Here is a 20,195-nt window from a genome sequence, read left to right as displayed (position 1 = left end):
TTGTACAGAAAGTGCAATGAGTAGTTTTCTAGCACTTTATAAGCTGTGCGGTTTAAACATTCAAGAAGAAAAATGGTTATCACATATATTTCCATATCCTGGTAATGTATTCTTATTTTTGTTTCTCCAATCTACCCAAGGTTGCCAGATCCTGCCAAAGATTGGTACTGAATCCTTCAATAGAGCATTTATTTTTTTCATATTACTATAATAGTATTGAGTTTTTGCAGTAATCGGTCAAAGGAGTGATTAGTTAGTAATGTTCAGTGTCTCTGCCACAAGGCGATTCTCTCTATCCCCAAATTTTGCTACCTAGGGACACGTCCACCATATGTGATACAATGGTACCTAGCAACTTCTAAAGCAGAACTGGGAGTTTGTAGGATCTATTCCAGGGGTCCCCAAACTTTTCGGTCAAGGGCCGGGTCAACATACTTCAGACTGCTGGGTGGCCGGAACATACATAAAATGATGTTGAAAAACATTACATTGAATCTAGGTATTGATTTCCCCCAATCATGCCTGGAGGAGAAGTCCCAGAAAGAGCCATTCAGTCATGCGGTGCCCAAAGAAAGTCTTTGTGCACCACACAGTGAAGCATACTCAGGTAACAACCTGCCGTCCAGTTGGATAGCAGTGTCTCCTGATGCAGAATTGGATTGGAAGCCAGCGAATAACTGCTTGCTGGCTTCTACAGTATGTGGATGGGTGGTGACAGCACTGCTATTCTATAAGTGGGCCTCCGATATTTAAAGGTACAGTGGGCCTCATCTATAAGTTATACATTTTATGTTTCGGGGCCAGTGAAAAAGCCTCGGTGGGCCGTAGTTTGAGGACCACTGATCTATTCTATGCAGTCTTACAAGGGGTCAAGTAAACCCTATGTAGGAATCTATTTGAGACTTCAAGGTTTCAGCTTCAAGGTTTTCAGAAGGCTTCCTTTTGTTAAACTGTCTAGATATTGCGTCTGTAATTCATCATGTAGATTTTTAGAGGTCTGTCTCCCATTCAGACATAAAGCCATGTGTGAACCTGGAGGAAACCTTGTTTTGGAAGGAGCATAGCAGGCATAGCTTACATTTCCTGGGCAGCTCAGAGTAACATATGTCCTCAAATTGGAAAAGTCCTTAACTACACATAGGATCTAATATGTATTCACTTAATGGAAGACTTGAAGGATTCTAAAAATCATCGGGGAGGATGATAATGAAGGTACAATTGTTTTTTGGTTCATGAGTCTCAATTCTTTGAGTTTTCAGAGTGCCAAGCCCATTGAGTTTCATCAGCGCTGGGTGGGTACCACAAGATACCTCCCAACTATCCTAAGTTGCAGGCTAAGAGAAGAAAGATAGACTGTTGGTGCCACCACCATTACATGAGGAGATAATTTTGAAGGGCAAGGTGGTAGAGGTCAAATAGTGGGAGAGACACAACAGTAATAATGCCAATGCCTTCATCTGAAGAAACAGTATTCCAAATTAATTGGTGCCATACTCAATAATCCTGATGGGGATGTAGATTAATCCTCAACACTGTTGGAAGCAAACATTTCAGTGCCACCAAAATCTGGAGTTCTGGGTTCTTGTAGTTTTGGCTGTTAGGGTTACCTAATCCAGCTGAGTTTCACATAGTCCCTACAAGAGGTATGTATACATATTATAAAACGCTGTACTTAATAATAAACCTGCACAATCTTAGTCAAGTCCAGGTTTGCCAACCTTTCATAAACTAACAAATTATCCATAGAAATAGTGCTTTATGTACAGAATGTGGGGAAATAAAATGCGGTCTGTAAACTTCCCACATCTCAGGTCCTCCTTGCAGAGATTGATGTAGAGCAAGTCACTGGGTGAGTACTGTAGCTACCTCCTTTGACTTCAGCAGGCATGCTTCTGCATCTTCTCTCCCTGGCCTATATGTAATCAACTTTTTCTCCTGAAGTTTCTCCTAAATGATATGTTCAGACTTGTCAATAAAATGCATTTTAAACTACCAGCAGATTAAAATAAATAATGTTGGTAGTACTTGTTCAGCTGCTTGCTGGTACCTTTTCAATTGAAAAGTGCTGAAAACGTATTCTAAATAAAAGCTGAAAAATTATCTCCTAGGGGAAAACTCCAGAGAAAGGTTAATTGCATATAGGCCCCTTTGTGTATACTGTTACTGTGATTGAGAGAGTGTTGTGTCCCAAGACAAAAGACCATCAGTTAGTGAATGGAAAAAATACTTACCTAGCAAGAATGTACTTGTAATGGAGTAATATAATGGGGAGAACTATACTTTGAGCACTATGTTACAGGAACTATAACACAGGTACTTTATAACATTATAATATAGACACTATAATGGAAGCACAATAACACAATAATAGAGACACTATAAATGAGCAATGGTAATAGAAGCACTGGCGTAACAATAGGGGAAGCAGCCCCTGCCCCCGCGGGGGGCCCGGGCCCCCTCATGGTTGTTTTGGGGGGGCTGGAGGGGTCACAGCATGAGGGGAGAGCTTGGTAGCACATCGAGTGCAGAGGGGAGAGCCCGAGGTGAGGGGGAGGGACCGTCCACCCTTCCCACTGACGTGCTACCAAGCTCTCCCCTCATGCTGCGACCCCTCCAGCCCCCCTAAAACGGCCATGAGCAGGCCCCAGGGTGTGGGGCACTCAAATTCTTGCAGGGGGGCCTGGGGACTTCTAGTTACGCCCCTGAATAGAAGCACTATAATGAAGCACAATAAAATAAGCACAGTAATGTAGGCACTGTAACAGTATCAGTATTATTGGTACCTTATAATGGAATCACTGAAATGGAGGCACTATAGTGGTAACAATATAATTTAGTATAATATACAGTATATTATAATGGGGTATTATAATGGAAGGATCACTAACATAGAAACTACAATTGGGAGCACACAGATGTAGGCACTATAATGGAGTTTCATAGAATGGGACCAATATATTGAGATGTAAGCTTTATCACCTATCCACTATAATAAAATACTGAATTGGACTGGCTTCTCTGATTGTTTCCAGTATAAGGTACCTGAAACAAAAAAAAAAGGAATACTTACCTCAGTAGTGGTTAGCCTCTGGTTAGTCTAGAGGCTTCCCCATCCTCCTTGACCTCGCCGTATCAGTGCTGGGACCCTCATGAGCAGGCATTGGCCATACTTGTGCCTTTGCAGTGCGGCCTTGCTCGTATACAGACTGGAGCATAGCCACAAAGCAGAAGAGGGTCCCAGCGAGCAGGTGCCAAGTGAGCAGGACCAGAGCCATGTCCGTCGTCACGCTCGTGGGCGGACAGATGTGGAAATGTTTGTTTTGGGATTATAATTCCACTTTAAAAACTTTAAATTATTTATTTATAACTTGTCTGAGATCAGGCAAAGAGGTGGCCCCCCTCTGTTAGCATCACTCACCTGGTTGGTGGAGACTGGGTGATAACTGATGGCAGCAGTAGAGGTGTTTGTTACTGATTAAGCAAGCTGAAAAATTGTGTAGATAGTCCTAGAGCTAATGCAGGTGGCAGATAGAAGACAAATCAAAGGATGCTAGCCCACAAACATCCATTTTAATTCCATGTTGTAATGTGACAAAACAGAAAAATGTGGAGTATGATTACTTTTGTAATCACTTTACCTGCTGCATGAATTTAAAGCTTCTGTTTTTTTCTTTAGTAATCTTATGCACTCCCTACCCTTCCCAGTCAGACTACAGCCATGATAGGCTATGAGTAACCAAGGAGACATGGACACAGCTGACAAAGCAATCTGAATTCATCCTGCACACCCATGTGACAGGGAGTACTTAAGACTGACTGTGAATAAGCAAGTTTCAGTCCATGAGATTCTCCAAACTGGTGGAACGGATAGTCTTTTTTTTTTATCTGATTTTTTTTTTTGTTTTGTTTCTTTACAAAACTTTGTTATAAATATTTAATTAAAAATAATCTTTAATTAAAGTGTAACCTTTTTATTAATAGAAAAACATTCCATGCTGGCACTCTGAACCAGAAGCGCTCGCTGGCCTGTGTGATTATAGGTGCGATTGTGCCAAAGTGCAAATTGCAGCTTGCACCTGATAGCGATTGCGTAGCGATTCCTAGTAAAAATGGGCCCAAATTGCTCATTTGTTGAGAAGTTCAGCTGCTAGCATTTGGTAACACCGTACATCACAGTTGACGTGGCAGCATTTAATAGGCAGTAAAGAAAATTCTCATGTCGCGTCTGAGCAGGACAACTGCCAAGCACTAGCTGGCAGGTGGACCGGAGCAGCTGACAGGTGGTGAATTCACTGCCTTCAGCTACTCATGGAAAAAATGCCTAAAGGTGGCCATACACTCATAGATTTGCAGCAGATTCGACTATCAGATAGATTTCTGTCAGATGCCTGTCAAGACGAATCTGACAGGAATCTATTTGTTGTGTTCCACACGCTAGAAACAGGTTCCCAATAGATTTTAGCATGAAATCTATTGGAAATCGATCTAAATGCATTATTTGACCATTAGATCGAATGCAACTCTATGGGCCATTGATCTACTGCCAGCAGCAGATCAACCTACAGTAGATTTTCCATCCTGTCAGATAGATCAAATCGATCGAAATCGGCCACAAATCGATCGACAGATTTGATAGAATCGATTTCTGATTGATCGTTTGATTCCATAGAATCGATCGATCGATGGCTGAAATCTACCAGTGTATGGGCCCCTTAGCCCTGATTCAGCTAATGCTAAATCGTAATCCTGACATGCAACCCTTGTCTTCACTCCAGTCCACAAGGTTCCAGTCTCCCTCCTGATGCCTAATCCTAATTCCTAACTTCCTAAATCCTAACTCCTTCTTAGCATCTCACTAAATGTTTCCTACAGTGTTACCCCCTTCCTTGTGCTTAACCCTAACGAATAGTGCTAAATACTCTCTAAACTATCACTTAGGCTAAGTTCACACTACAGGTCACATCCTATTTGAAGTTATAAATAGCTTGCAACATGAGAGCTACTTATCACCTGGCCATCGCACGAGGATTACCAGCAAATCTAATTGCCCGTCTCACTTAAAGAGGAACTGTAACGACAAAACGGCCCCTGGGGGGTACTCACCTTGGGTGGGGGAAGCCTCAGGATCCTAATGAGGCTTCCCACGCCGTCCTGCGTCCCTCGGGGGTCTCGCTGTAGCCCTCCGTACAGCCGTGACGCAATATTTACCTTCCTGGCTCCTGCGCAGGCGCTCTGATGCCTCTCGGCGCCGAAGTAGGCGGAAATACCCGATCGCCGTCGGGTCTGCTCTACTGCGCAGGCGCAAGTTTCCGGCGCCTGCGCAGTAGAGCGGACCCGACGGAGATCGGGTATTTCCGTCTATTTCCGTGCCGAAAGTCGCCACAGCGCCCCCGCTGGAGCCAGCAAAGGTAAATATTGAACTGACAGTCGGCACAGTCGCCGGCTGTTCGGAGGGCTGCAGCGAGACCCCCGTGGGACAGAGGACGGCGTGGGAAGCCTCATTAGGATCCGGAGGCTTCCCCCACCCGAGGTGAGTACCCCCCAGGGGAGGTTTTTGTTGTTACAGAGTCTCTTTAAGGGATCGTCAATCGTTAAGAGCATTACTATTCACCTGAGTGACGTCAGACAGCTCTGTGCGCCCAGCTCCCGCCGGTGAGACGTCTCTCTCACATATCCAACTACACTGCAAGCCCTGGCCAGGCTTCAGGCAGCTTGAGAGGACCCGCTGGTGGCCGCTTGATGAGCACCTATGAATATGTTTTTATTGTAAGTGTAATTCTTATAGCGTTTATTTTATTGATAAAGTTAATACACCATTGGAGCGCTTCCCTCCCTTCTTGTGTTTTTTCTATTCACCTGAGCAAAGAACTCATATACTGAGCGATGGGGAGAGTGGTTTTGTGCTGTGGTGCTGTCTTTCAGCACCATAGCACTGCTGCCTCGCTCCCCCAGGAGATGCGTGTGCATGCGATGTCCATCACAACCATTTACCCAATGAGGGGGATTTTACTTGGTCAGTTTAATAGACCAATAAAAAAATTCGAAATTAATACCATGTTTTTAAAGTGCCAATATATTTCAGAAAGAAGGGAAATGTTTTATTTTTTGTATTCACTTCTTCCTCCATAGACTCCTAAACCCATACCTAATTTATATGTCTCAGTGCTAGTTCACACCAAAAATCGCTAAGCATAATGGCAAATGCTTAGCGCTTTTTGTATCAATTTGCAGTAGTGATTCCCGGAACGTGCCTAGCAATTCTCTTTTTTGCCTAGCCATTTTGGAACGTTTGTGATTAGCAATCTTGTAGTTCTTGTGGTAAAACAGGAAGTACTCCTGACCTAAAAGTGAACAGCTTTTGGCAAAAAGGCATTTCCCTATACTTTACATTGAGGCATAATTGATTCCAAAATACTGCAGAACCCGAATTTGGGGGAAAAAAAAATCACATTGATCTGGTGTGAACTACCCAAACAAACACATAGGTCAAACGCGCTTTTAAAAGCGCTCTTAGTGTGAACCAGCCCTCAGTCCCGCTACAAAGGGCTATCGCTAGCAATTTGTGGTAGCAATTTGCAAGCAATTTTGGGAACGATTTCCCTGCTCCTATACAATTCATTAGAATGGAAACGCTCCCAAAATGCTGCATGTCCTGCGATTGCGATTTGCCTAATCGCAATCACTCTAGTTGAACAAGTCCCATCCACTTACATTAGCAAAGCGTTTAGGGAAATCGTTAGCAATTAAGGCTACTTGCACACCAAGACGTTGCGTTAGGTGCTACGTTAAGGTCGCATAATGTGCACCTAACACAACGTATGGTGCTGCAAGTGAGGACGGTAGAGTGAGCCGCGTTAGGCGGCTCGATTTCTATAATGTCTCCCAGAGTGGCGCTGATTGGCCAGCGGGACCACGTGATGCGGAGCGAGACACTCCGCATCACGTGGTCCCGCCGGCCAATCAGCGGCCGCCAGTGCAGTGAATATTAAGTAGCCATGTGCGCGGCTACTGTAGCTGGCTCTCCCCGCCTCCTCTCCGCCCCCCCACTGCGCATGTGCAAACAGTCTAACGCGGCTATAGCCGCTGTAACGCCGTAGCATGCTGCACTTTCCGGGGGAACGTGCAGCGTTACATGTAACGCAACGTGGGCTGTGTGAACAGCCCACTTGTGTTACATTGCTGTGCGTTGGGGGAGCATTACAGGCGCACTAACGTGCGCCTGTAACGTCTTAGTGTGTAAGCAGCCTAAAGGTGATCATTGAATGTTCAAAAAAAAAATGCTCTAGTGGGTTCCTACCCAAATTGCCAGCGCAATCGCTAGCGCTGAGGGCTTTTTAAAGCAATTTCCCCTGCACTTCGTGAGCAATTTGCAATTTTTATAAGCACCTTTGTACGCGCTTTTGTTAGGCGATTTGGCAGGGCCGGGCCGAGGCATAGGCTGGAGAGGCTCCAGCCTCAGGGCGCAGTGTAGGAGGGGGCACAGAATTCATTCAGCTGTCATTCCTAATTGTGTATGAAGCAGAAAGAAATAAGAAAAGGGGATACATAGCAGTGACTGCAAGCCAGATAACTGGATATTAAGGTGTTGGGGAGGTTGTGGGCCCTGTGGCCCTCTTAGTCTAATAGCAATCAGTGTGTGACAGCTGGGGTGGCAGGGATGGAGGGGCGCACTTTGGTGTCTCAGCCTTGGGTGCTGGAGGACCTTGTCCCGGCTCTGCGATTTGGGCCTTTCTTCCTGTAGACAATCTGGAAGTGAACTATTTGACCTGGAACTGAATATCAGTAATGTACTTTGTGAAGAAAAGCGCTGACAAAATCGCTTTTCCAAGTGATTTTTCAAGCACTTACCGATTTTCCTATACCTTGTAATGAAGCGCAAGCGCTCAGGAAATGGTGCAGAACCCGCGTTTGCGATTGGTAAAAAAGCTCATCTGAAAACACTCACATTGACAATCATTGCACAAGCGCTAATAAAGCACTTTTTAAAATCGCCAGCGCTTAAAATAAGCTCAAATGCTTACAGTGTGAACGAGCCCTCAAGGCTTATTCACACTTGGGGCATTTTTTACATTTTTTTTAAGCGATGGCGATTTTCAAAATTGCACTGAAACGCTTGTGCAATGATTCTCTATGAGAAAGGTCACATCTGAACGGTTCGTTTCCTATCTGCTTAGAAAAGCGTTGCATGGGCCATTTTTGAGGCGATTCCGCCTCAATGGAAGGTATAGGAAAACGCAAAACGCTCACAAAATTGCTTTGTGCAGCGATTGCGTGAGCGTTTTTAAAACGCAATCGCTCTGCAAAAGCGCTTAACAAAAACTTCCAACGCACAGAAATCAGAAAAAAAAATGCTTCAAAAACCGGCCAAAGCGAACGCCACGCGAGCAGAACGCAATGGGAACAAAGCATCATACTGTTTTATGAGTATAAACCTGATTATGGTCTGCATGAAAATGTCAGACTTTGCTTTGCAAATCTTTTACATACACTCCATAGGTGAGCAGAGCAATCTACTAAGCAAGCTACTAAGCAAGCCACCGAACTCCTGTGGAAGGTCGGTCTGGCAGCAGTAGTGACTGCGTGATGCAGGTGCTGCTGCTGCCTATATTAGATCGAGAGTAAATGACAGCGGAGGGTGGGCGGAGCTAAGGTAGGAGGGGAAGGCGGCAAGCAGCCCATCGAGCAGTGACAGGCGGCATAGGGGCGGGGCTGAAAACTGACACACTGAAAACACAGCCAGGTGGACAAGAAATAGGAACTGCTGCCTCACTATAACCCCACCAACAAGGAAGCGAAAGAAAAGCACGTCGCCCTCATCTCTATAGTGAATAGGAAGCGTACACATAGTAAACGAGTGTTGTCAAACATGCCAAAGCTGCTAACATGGAGTCCATAGAAGTAAGAAGCAGGAAAATGTGACAGTGAGGCAAGGGGAGGGGTAAACACAGAGGAGAGAGAGAGAGAGAGGAAGGAAGGGGAGGGAAGAGGAGCTAGTGGCAGGCTGCTGTCACTTCCAGGGCTGCACAGGCTGGAGACAGGGAGACTCGTCTTCCCCGGCTGACACCTCCCGTCACTCCACCTGGGGAAGAGGGTCACCTGCATGTCCCCTCCCACCTCCTGTACTAACACTCCTCAGCCGGCGGATCTATGCAGTAATCGGGGCTGCCAGTGGATTGCTGTCCATCTCCACCATCCTTGTTGCACCGTTTTGGTTTGCTGTTCTGTTTATTCCGTGTTTAGTAACCGTGCCTGGCTGAGCGTTGTGTCGTCTGGGGAATACAATAAAAGCAGCGAGAGGTTGTTATTATTATTGTGCCGTCTGCTTCAGTAGCAGCAGCAGCAGCAGCAACCGCCGTCCTTCCTCCACAGAACAGATCACCTGCAGCAGCAGCAGCCCCCCCTCCTCCCCCATCCCAGGGGCCAGGACCCTCCTGTGTGTGGGGGGCCCATCAACCTTAGCTCCACACAGAACAGGGGGGAAATAAGGGAGGAGGAGAGGAAAGGTGGGGGGTGAGAGGAGAGGGGGATCTGGAGGAGGAGGTGGTGGTGGTGGAGGAGAAGGTGGTGGAACAAGAGCCAGAGAAGGGAAGGGTGACCATGAGGAGATTTAAAAAGGTGCTGGATGGCCTGACAGCCGTGTCCTCCTCCTCTACATCGGCTTCTGTCCCTCAGCCTGGAAACAAGGACGCGGACATCGCAGAGACCCTCCAGTCCGAACACTTCCAGCTCTGCAAGGTGAATTGGGATGGATGAGTACTATTTATTATTACTAGCATTGTCACTATGTCCTGCAAGAAGCCCTCCCTCCCCCTGCGTGTGCATCTATAACATCTTTCTGCATGCAGCAACACACATCCATCCATCTCCCTGCACCTGCAAACAGCAATGTAGACCATGCCTATTCACCTGCCTCCATCACATCCTATGTATATAGAGGAGCAGGAAGCTTTGTCAGAGAGCTAGCCATAGGCCAACACATGAATGTGCAGATTTGGCTTGCAGGCACTGGTTATAGAACCAGCTCTACTGTTTGATTTGATTCTACATCATTTCTTTTAGAAATATACTTAAAAATGTTACAGTGCAGATACACAATCAGTGTACAGTATTGTGAAGACTGCAGCTTTTACCATCTGTAGATATTTTTGATCTTTCTAACCTCAGATACATGCATATTTAATACACAGATATACTGTTTAACACAAGGTTTCTGGATGAATAAATAAAATGCCCATTATAAGTGTTTGCATTTCACATTCGATTGCTATAGCTACACAGCCTTTCCTTGTATTTTGCTGCTATTTTAGCTTGCCTTGTCCTCGTGTGGCTTGAAGGGCATCTGGGAAAGCTCTGCACCATTTATAATTCTTTTTGGGTTGTGTTTGCTGAGCTCAAGCTCCCCCTTCTTGTCAATCTACCCCCCCCCCCCCCCCCCCCCCATTCCTCTTGTCAGTTTCCCCATTATTAAAGCAATAATATCTCCTGTTGTCAAATCTTGCTGTTTTGCTCCAAGCTCTTCTATTATGCCAACCTCTTCTTCCAGCCACAGGCCTTTACCAGCTACTTGGTTAAACCTATTTATGTTTTTTCCTTGCATAATAATCTTGTCTTTGAGATTGAGTAGCCGGTTGCTGCCATCCAGCTTTCTTGTTGTCGTTTTTTGCAGTAGCTGCATTCAATTATTTGTTGTGGTGTTTTTTTTTTTTTGTTTTTGTTTTTTTTTGTGTGGATTTTTTTTAAGCTTGTGTATTATTTTGACTGGCATCTTAGATATGTATGCTTTATATAACTCTTTTCTGTATTTGTTAATTTCAGCATGGATGTGTATCACTGCAGGCCTCTGGCATAGAAATTGAATAATACTGGGATGTCACACAATTTTGCATGGTGTGCAGGGAGCAGTAATGCACGGTCTTTGTCATCTGCTGCCTGGGATAGTTAATTCATATTTTACTGCAAATTTCAGTGCTACACCGAAACACAAACACTTGTGGCCTAATGCGGGTTTGAGTGCTCTTGTTGCCTAATCCTGGATTATTGATTTCTGTTGGTGCTGATAATGATTCAATGGTTTAGCATTGCTTTCTGTCTCTTGTTCAAGACCACAATATTGTAACTTGGGTGTGTGAGATAAAGGTATACAATCTCCACTTTTTTTCATTCTTCTGTAATTTGCCAAATATTCAGTTTTCTTTGTCTTTAGTGTAACTCCTAAAATGTTATCTTGGTAAACTTTGGGAAGCTAATTAGGAGACCATAAGAAGTGAACTGCATTGATTATATACATCTAAATGGCAATGCTGTTGTCAGATTCCCAAAGCTATCTGTCTTATAACTTTTTAATTGGGACAGCTCAGGAACTGGTTTGATACTTCAGCTGATTGCTATAAATAATTAACCCCCTTAGGCCAGAAACCGACTAGGAGCGATTTTGTGAGAGCTTTGCGCATTGAAAACTCTTGCTAATGTTATGCTATGGGTGTGATCCCACTTGAGTGATGTGATTTTATAAAAATCCCCCATAGCATTGCATTAGCAAGAGCTTTTTCAAATCACTAGCGATTAGAAATTGCTCCTAGTGGGTTTCTGGCCTTAAAGTGTACCTGAGGCAATGTAGTAAAAGTATTTATACTTCAGCCATCTTCCAGCCCTCTGTAGTCCATCTTTTCGCTTGTCTCTTCAGTTGCGCTGTTAGCCCCGGTAAAGTCCCCGGCTGAGCCAGTTGGGGACAACTGCGCATGTGCAGTTCTGGTTCCCCGCGCACCCCTAGACTTTGCTCTTGTGGCTGGGAAATGTGTATACGCAGTTTAAGTGGGATAAAACTCTGACATAACATTCAATAAAAATGTGTTTTCCTACTTTTTACCAACCATACAGTTAAACCATATTTGCTTTTGTCTGTTTACAAATTACAAGTTCCCAAAGTAACGTTTATCTGCTCTGAAAACTGACATTCCATTTTCTTGTAAGACAAAAATTAAGGGAGGGAGACATCGAGAGCCCGATATAGTATAGTATGTACTGTGCTGAGAGGGTGAAGAAATTAATAGCGAGATTTATACTCGCAAGTCTGGGTTACCAATCAGGCAACCACCATATAGGCAGGTAAGGAGAAATAGACCTGTCCCCACTCAGGATTAAGAAGTCGCTCTCTGTAGATCGGAAGAAAGAAAGGGGCCAAATCCCCTCCACCTGGGGTGGACTTGAAATATACGCAGTGGTACAGAGGTGCCAGTAGTGTAAAAACAATTGGTTTAAAAACATTAAAATGAGGTAGGTTAGCAGTGGACTGACCTCCCCAATACCAAGACTAGGTAAAAAGTTTGAATTTTTTTTTCAACAAAATTTATAGATTCACATACTCCAAATTAGTGCTAGTTCAACGCGTTTCGTGGGTGCTTCCCACTTCATCAGGCCATAGGACAGGAGTATTAGAACTGTGGGACAGAGGAGACAATAACAACACTAATTTACTTATTTCATAGGGATACTTAGTGTTGTTGTTGTTTCCTCTGTCCCACAGTTGTAATACTCCTGTCCTATGGCCTGATGAAGTGGGATGCACCCACGAAACGTGTTGCACTAGCACTAATTTGGAGTATGTGAATCAATAAATTTTGTTGAAAAAATTCAACTTTTTACCTAGTCTTGGTATTGGGGAGGTAAGTCCACCGCTAACCTACCTCATTTTAATGTTCTTAAACCAATTGTTTTTACACTACTGGCGCCTCTGTACCACTGCGTATATTCCATTTTCTTGCATAGCTGCTGTATTTATATATTAAAATATATCCAGTGGTCATTTCTCAGCTCTCTGCTTCTACAGCAGGGAGAGCTAATTTTCAGCACAGCTAGGAATTTAGCTGACAAAGAAATGTAAACAAAAGATAATGTTATCACCTCTCAAGCTGCCCACTGAAGCAAGGAGCTTTCCGCTGAAGAGCAAAGTGCTGTGTTTGGTCAAATTTTTTTTTTTTGTTCCATCGATTTTTTTATTTTTTTTTAAATTTTTTGTTTCCTGTTCGATTTTCCTGTTGGATTCTCTTATCTTTTCTTATCTATTTCCATTCACTTCTATGAGAAATCTACCAGAAAAATGATCGGACATGACAGAAATTATCTATCGAACCATCTATCTAACACAAAATTGTATGCTATGTACCTAGCATAAAGGAAACCTGTGATGTCATTAAAAAAAAAAAAAGTTTCACTTACTTAGGGCTTCTGCCAGCCCCCTGTAGCCGTCCTGTGCCCACAGAGGTACTCAATGATCCTCCGGTCCCCTGTCCCGGTTCAGTTTTGGTTTCTTCAGTTGTCGGCCATTGCCGCACACGTCCTCATTCGCGCTACCATCGCCGGGGGCGTCCTCGCCAGGAGGTTTTCTCGTACTGTGCCTGCACAGGACACTCCCGGTGACGGGAGCACAAACAAGGAAGCGTGGACATCAACTTGCAAGTTGGGGGAAAAGGTAAATTAGCTGTGGCGGGGGACTAGAGGATCATTGAGTACCGGCGTGGGCACAGGGCGGCTGCAGGGAGCTGGAAGAAGCCCCAGGTAAGTGAAACTCTTAACTGTTTAAATACTGTTATGCTTCAATTGTGTGTTTTTTTGTTTTTTTGTTTTTTTTTGTAGTAGATTCTCTGATGTAAATCTTTTAGAGCAAAGAAGAAATTCTGAGTTTCTTACCACTTTAAGACTAACTGTGCAAAACACTCCCATCAACGTGAAGGGGGGGGGGGGGGAGGGGGCGGGTTCCGTGCATGCGTAGTGGCCCTAAGGCAGGGAACACACTTGACTGTTTTCGTGCGCGTTTTCTGAACAGAAAACTGAGAACTCATGTTAATCAATGGGCTAGTACACACTTAATGTTTGCGCGCAGAAAAAAAACTGACATTCTGCATGATGACTCTGCACATTTTGTCAGTTTTCTGTATCAATTACATCAGCAGCTGTGAAAAAACGCGTACGTTTTCCTGCATAGAAACACACTTGGTGTGCAGAAAATGTATGCAGAGTGAAGTGTGTTCCCTGCCTCAACCTAGCTAGACTGTGGACTCCACAGCAACGGATGGAACCGTACTGACAGGGAGCTGATGGAAGCCCAAGGTAAGTATAAATGTATTTACTTTTCATCATTGTTTTAGGTTAACATTCAGGGGCCCACATATGATGCAATGAAAAGAATTTTACGGCAAGTCAATAAAAATGATTTGCTGTACAGAAAAATTTGCTGTCGAGAATTTTTTTTTCTGATATGAATTTCCCATTTCATTAATATAAGTTGATTGGGACTGGCTGATTTTTGTCTTCTACCCTTCGATCAGTTTATTTTTATGAAAATTGAATGGTGTAGGATAGATTGTCAATTTTATTTATAGAATCCAATTTTTGAATTTTCAATCATTGGAATCCGGACTGTTTGCGGTGAACCGCGAACATATAGCAAGTTCGACTCGCCCCCTATACCACATCATTGGGCTAAACTTTGACCCTCTACATCACAGTCAGCAGACACATGGCAGCCAACCAGACTGCACTCCCTCCTGGACCCCCCCCCCCCCTATAAAGACGCTGTTGCGTCAGCCATTTTCTCACTCTGTCTGCTGCCTGCTTAGTGAGAGAAGGGAGAGTAATTTCTGCAGAGGCAGGGAAAGCGTTAGGTCTTGTTAGCTTGCTCCTTGCTGATATTTGTTGCTGAAAAGCACCCCAAAAAAGCTCTTTTGAGAGCTAATGTTCTTGTGATTTTTTGTTTGTTTGTTTTGTTTTTTTTTGTGTGTGTGTGCGCCACTGACACTGCTGCATATATACAGCCCTGTCTGTCGCAGCTGGCCCTTGCTATACTGTGCCAGGCCCAGCACAGTCAGTGCATACCTTTCACTGTGTCTGTGTGACTGCACACTGTATTATTCCAGTCACTGCATACCTTTCACTGCATCTCTTCCCCCCAATATGGACAAAATAACAGGCAGAGCCAGAGGCAGGCCACCCGGCAAGTCTGTTCGAGGTCGTGGTGTTGCGATTTCGTGCAGCCCTCGACCAAAGTACAGTGTTCAGAAGGCACGTACCTTCAACCCCCAGGATTGTCAGGACGTAGTTGACTATTTAACACAGAACACCTCATCTTCCGCACGGAACCGTGACATATCTTGCGTATCGCAATGACCTATATGAGTATGTTGGGGGGCACACCCAAGATGAGGTCATTGCTTCATTGTGGACAGACCAAATTCGATCAGCTGGACAGTCACTGTTCTGTCATTGAACTACCTCAGCTCAACCATATGGGCTTGCAAACCGCCATTGCCTGCATTCTCGCCATCGTGCGCACCAGTTCAGCATGACCATCACTACACAAACAGCTGTTTGTGGTGCGTTACACAGTGAGTTTGGTCTGTCAGTGTGAAGCAGTACACTACTTTCACTACTTGCTGATCCATGTCTACACACGGAAGATGTTTTAAAGCACTTTATGCCTCCAATTTAGGAATGCAGTGTGATTTCTGTCCTTTAGGGATTATAACCATGCTCTGCGTCAAATTCGTAGTTTTTCCTGGGACTTTTGGTGTGTATCTCACTCCGCCATGCCCCCTTCCAGGTGTTAGATCCCTTGAAACATCTTTTCCATCACTTTTGTGGCCAGAAACAGTGTTTTGTAGTTTTTCAAGTTCGCCTGCCCATTAAAGTCTATTGCGGTTCGCCGGTTTGCGAACTTTTGCAGAAGTTCGCGTTTGAGGTTCGGTAACCTAAAATCTGAGGTTCGGGCCATCTCTACTGACAAGTTGGAATCCAGATATGCAGTACATCACTAAACCAGAAATCTGTCGACCCTCATGCCACATAGAGGTGGTAAAATTGGTCAGTGACTGGCAAATTATAATTGAAAGTGTTTACCAGGCTTTAGAAACATCAGAAGACTAAAGATCATCAAGAGAGGGGCAGAAAGCAGTTTTTTTTTTTTTTATAACCAAATAAAGATGTCAGCCTCCATCTACTCCTTAGTGTTAGGGCCTGTTCAGACTATGCGCGTTCCTAGACGTTTTCAGGGAATGTGTCCGGATACCAAAAACGCATAGAAACGGCTCCTAATGCTTTTGAATGGGCTAGTTCACATGTATGCGTATAAGACGCATACGTTTCTTATCCGCATTGCTGCACGCAGTTCTGTGCGTCACGCATAGAAACGGACGCAATGAAAGTCTATGGACGCGTATCAAAAACGCGTACTATTGCGTTTTTAGCATCCGTTTTCCTCTGCGGTTCCCATAATTCTTTTTTTTCCCCTGGGTCACGTGTGTGTGCAAAACGCAATAGAATACGCATTAGAACGCAAGAAAAACGCATGCGTTTTTCAACTTGCGTTTCTTTGATTTTAAACGCATTCTTCATACGCAGATAGTCTGAACAGGCCCTAAGATGTGTTCTTGGCGCACTCTGTCAATGGCAGAATTGAAGCTTGAGTTTCTGCAATTTTAAGTTTCAAGCAGATCAATTACTTTTAGAGTCTTCATGTATAAATGTCTTTATTGTTTTTGTGTGTTTTTATTTATTTATTTCCTTTTGTGGCGATAGAGCAACCCCAAGGCTAGGGTTGCCGCGGTATGACAATATACCGTGGATTGATGGTGCATGGTAATCATACCATGCACAATCTCGTTTTAGGAGGTGGGGCGACGTAGTGGTGTGGATGCGAAGCAGGGGCGAGCGCACGAACAGCGGCGGGGATACAAATACTCGCGGGCAGCCAGTTCCGTCCTGAACTATGTACTGGCTTCATTCTACTTCCTGTTCTTGCATCACATTTCCCTGAAATGGCGCCCCCTGCTGCTGCGTCCCCTCTCCTCCCTGGCTCTCTGTACTGCGGCCACCTAATTCTCGCTACATTTATCTCTGGCTACCTATGCTGCAGCCACCTATCCTGGCTACACCTATACCTGGCTACCTATGCTGCTGCTACCTACTACTGGCTACACCTATCCCCTGGCTATCTATGCTGCTGCCACCTACTACTGGCTACACCTATCCCCTGGCTATTTATGCTGCTGCCACCTACTACTGGCTACACCTATCCCCTGGCTACCTATGCTGCTGCCACCTACTACTGGCTACAGAGGGGGCCCCGGGTCCAAATAATTGTATAATCTGTATACCGTGGTATGTGGTTTTTTTTTTTTGTTTTTTTTTGTTTTGTTTTGTTTTTTTTGACGGTTATCATACCGTGAAATTTCATACCGTTGCTTGTCTCACAGTAGTAATGTGGGACGGTGATGTCCCAGTGGTCCCCAACCCACAGCCTGTCCTCTTTCTTCCTCGTTCACCCCCAGCCTCTGTGTCTCGCTCACTCTCTGCCTCCAGCACTAATTTTTACCTCGCTCATTTCCAGCTCTACTCTTTCCCTAAAAGAAGAGAAGAGATCGAGAGCCCCCGATAGTGTATTATCGTATGATATATGGCACAATTGTGGAAAAGAAAGATTTATACTCACAAGTATGGGTTGCCAATAGGGGCAACCACTTCAATTGCAGACGAGGAGATTAGACCTGTCCTCGTTCAGGTTTAAGAAAGTCGCTCTCCGTAGAAAAAAAGAGGGGTGTCAACACCCATCCACCAGGTGGATCAAGTTGTACTCAAAAGAGGAGGCGCCAAAAGGTTAAAAAGAGAATCAGATTAAAATGTTAAAATTGTAGGTGGCAGTGGTGGACTTGCTCACCTCACAAAAAACTCCAGCACTGGTTCAGTGTAATAAAATCATATAATTTAATTACTACTCCTTAAAAAAAATTCAAGATTGCAACGCGTTTCACGGATCTCAAGTCCGCTTCATCAGGCAACAAAAGTCACACAGGCAGGAGCAACCGTGGTGCTGCGTAAACATGTCTGACAGCGGAGGCGCCAGACGTGTTTACGCAGCACCACGGTTGCTCCTGCCTGTGTGACTTTTGTTGCCTGATGAAGCGGACTTGAGATCCGTGAAACGCGTTGCAATCTTGAATTTTTTTTAAGGAGTAGTAATTAAATTATATGATTTTATTACACTGAACCAGTGCTGGAGTTTTTTGTGAGGTGAGCAAGTCCACCACTGCCACCTACAATTTTAACATTTTAATCTGATTCTCTTTTTAACCTTTTGGCGCCTCCTCTTTTGAGTACTACTCTTTCCCTAGCTTGATTCCAGTTTCTCTGGCCATTTGCTTACTGTTGTCACTTCTACAGCCTTACCTCCATCGCCTCTCCCTGCTCACTTTCCCTCCTCCTCATACTAAATTCTAACCCCCCCCCCCCCCCCCCTCCCCACACTTGTCTTCAACATCTCCTCCTAACCTCCATGCAGAGACACAGCTCTGTGGTCTGCAAGGGTGTAGACTAGAGCATCTTACAGTTCTTCTTACTGCTGCCACCTGGTGTCTGTACATCCAGAAAGCAGGATGCTTTACACAATGCAGACACCAAGTGGCAGCAGTGAGAATGGCTTCAGGTGGCTCTCTCTGTGAGTGACATTACTCACAGCAGCCCACAGGTCGAGGTACTGTGCAGTCCAGTGGCCTAGCTCGGCAGAGACCTGGCACCAGTAGAAGGACCGGGGGTTGGTGACCCCTGATCTGTAACATAATTTGGGCATGGATGAGAACATTGGCACATGTATGGTGTTGGTTGGTAATGGCAAGATACAAGCCTACGCTCCAGTAGCAAAGCAATATGCCTACTTCGACAAGCTACCATTTTGACATTAACATACATCAGCAGGGGGTTTATCTTATAGGTAGTTTATTTTCCTTTAGCTTGGTATTTTTAAGTGTGGTCTCAACTTTGGTACAGGTCAACAAATGTTAGGTTATATGTCACTTAATAATTTTTTATATTTTGAAACTTATATTTATATTAATCTTTCAGCAGTTACAAAAGGTGAAGCAGTGAGGCTTCTAGTCCATGGCTTTTGAAGTTACTGCTGACATGCTAAAAATAACATCACTTTATATGCATGGGCCTTGCAGAGGATTATCACCTGCTTGGCTTCAGGGAGTTTTCTTCCCAGTTTCCAAATGCTTTTCCAGTGTTGACACAAAGCTAGGGTTAGAAACTTAAGTTTGAGCTATGCGTTGGAGTCATTTTGGCTCGGTTTAGTGCTATGTTGACTGGTCACATGATGCGCTCTGCCACAGATGATAGGAATGCAGGGTTATGGTAAGTCACAATAAACAGGGAGTAGGTAAAGAGAATCGCGATGGCTTAGGTCTCTGATACTAAAACAACTTTTTGCAGCATCTTCCCAGCTAGAGCAGAGCAGGAGTGTGCGAATGCACCCCAAAGATACAGGAGCCTGTAGGCTCTTGGATCTTTGGGCTGCCCCCACCAGCCACTGAACTGAAATGAACCCCCTCCCTCTCACAGGCACAAACTGTACCCACCAGCCTTTAGGACGCTGCTGTAGGCTGGCGAACACTTCACTCTGCCACAAGGATGCGATCTGTACGGCGCGGGATCCTCCGCCTGCAGCCACCGATCATCTGATCTGCCGTTTTATCTGTGTCTGAGTGCTGATCTGCCATTTGTCTGATCGCTAGGCCTCCGCCCGCATTGGATTACACTGGGGACTATACTTTTTTGTGTTTCTTTAGTTCTCTCTCTCCTCTTGTTTTTTTTTTTTCTCTCATGGACCTTCTGGGAACACCTGTACATCTGCAGAGCAGTCAAGCTCCGCTGGTATAGTGGCAGCTCCACTCAACATAGCTCTCAGGCCATCCCTCTGGTCCTTCTCAGCTATACTTCTTAAAAATACTTTGTGTACCTTTCTGTACCTGAACTGTATGTGCTTCTTATTGGAACTGTATCATCACCAACCCTGTAGGTGCAACAAACCATTCTATGTACAACTAAAATAAATGCTTCTGATTCTGAAATGTGACAAAGTGGTGTCTTTGACTGCCTGACTCTCCTTAAGGTGGCCACTAACAGTCCAATTTCTAGCTAAAAATTGTTAGAGCGATCAGAAATTCTGATCGGATTGCTTGAAAATGTCAGTTGATGGGCACAATCGATTATGAACGATTATAAAAACCAAAATTTTCTTGATTGGTTCATTGATGGTGTAGTGAACGATTTATCTTCCAATCAGAATTTCTGATCGCTCGAACGATTTTCCACTAGAAATTGGACTGTTAGTTGCCACCTTTATGGAGCATAGATAACTGACATGTTAA

General features: G+C 44.5%; 1 protein-coding gene across 6 annotated transcripts in view; it reads left to right on the top strand.

Annotated features, from left to right (window-relative positions):
• The first annotated feature begins 8,702 nt into the window (after positions 1-8,702).
• STXBP5 (syntaxin binding protein 5) overlaps positions 8,703-20,195 on the top strand; it is a 557,868-nt gene continuing 546,375 nt past the window's right edge. For all 6 annotated transcript variants that reach the window (XM_068231993.1, XM_068231992.1, XM_068231991.1 and 3 more), the window contains exon 1: positions 8,703-9,735. In XM_068231993.1, coding sequence (XP_068088094.1) covers positions 9,598-9,735 — 138 coding nt within the window. In that variant the 5' untranslated portion in view covers positions 8,703-9,597. The remainder of the gene's footprint in view (positions 9,736-20,195) is intronic.

The sequence above is a fragment of the Hyperolius riggenbachi genome, chromosome 4, assembly GCF_040937935.1.
Source record: "Hyperolius riggenbachi isolate aHypRig1 chromosome 4, aHypRig1.pri, whole genome shotgun sequence".
Taxonomy (NCBI): Eukaryota; Metazoa; Chordata; class Amphibia; order Anura; family Hyperoliidae; genus Hyperolius; species Hyperolius riggenbachi.
The sequence above is the reverse complement of the archived record's forward strand: the minus strand, read 5'-3'. Positions and strand labels throughout refer to the sequence as shown.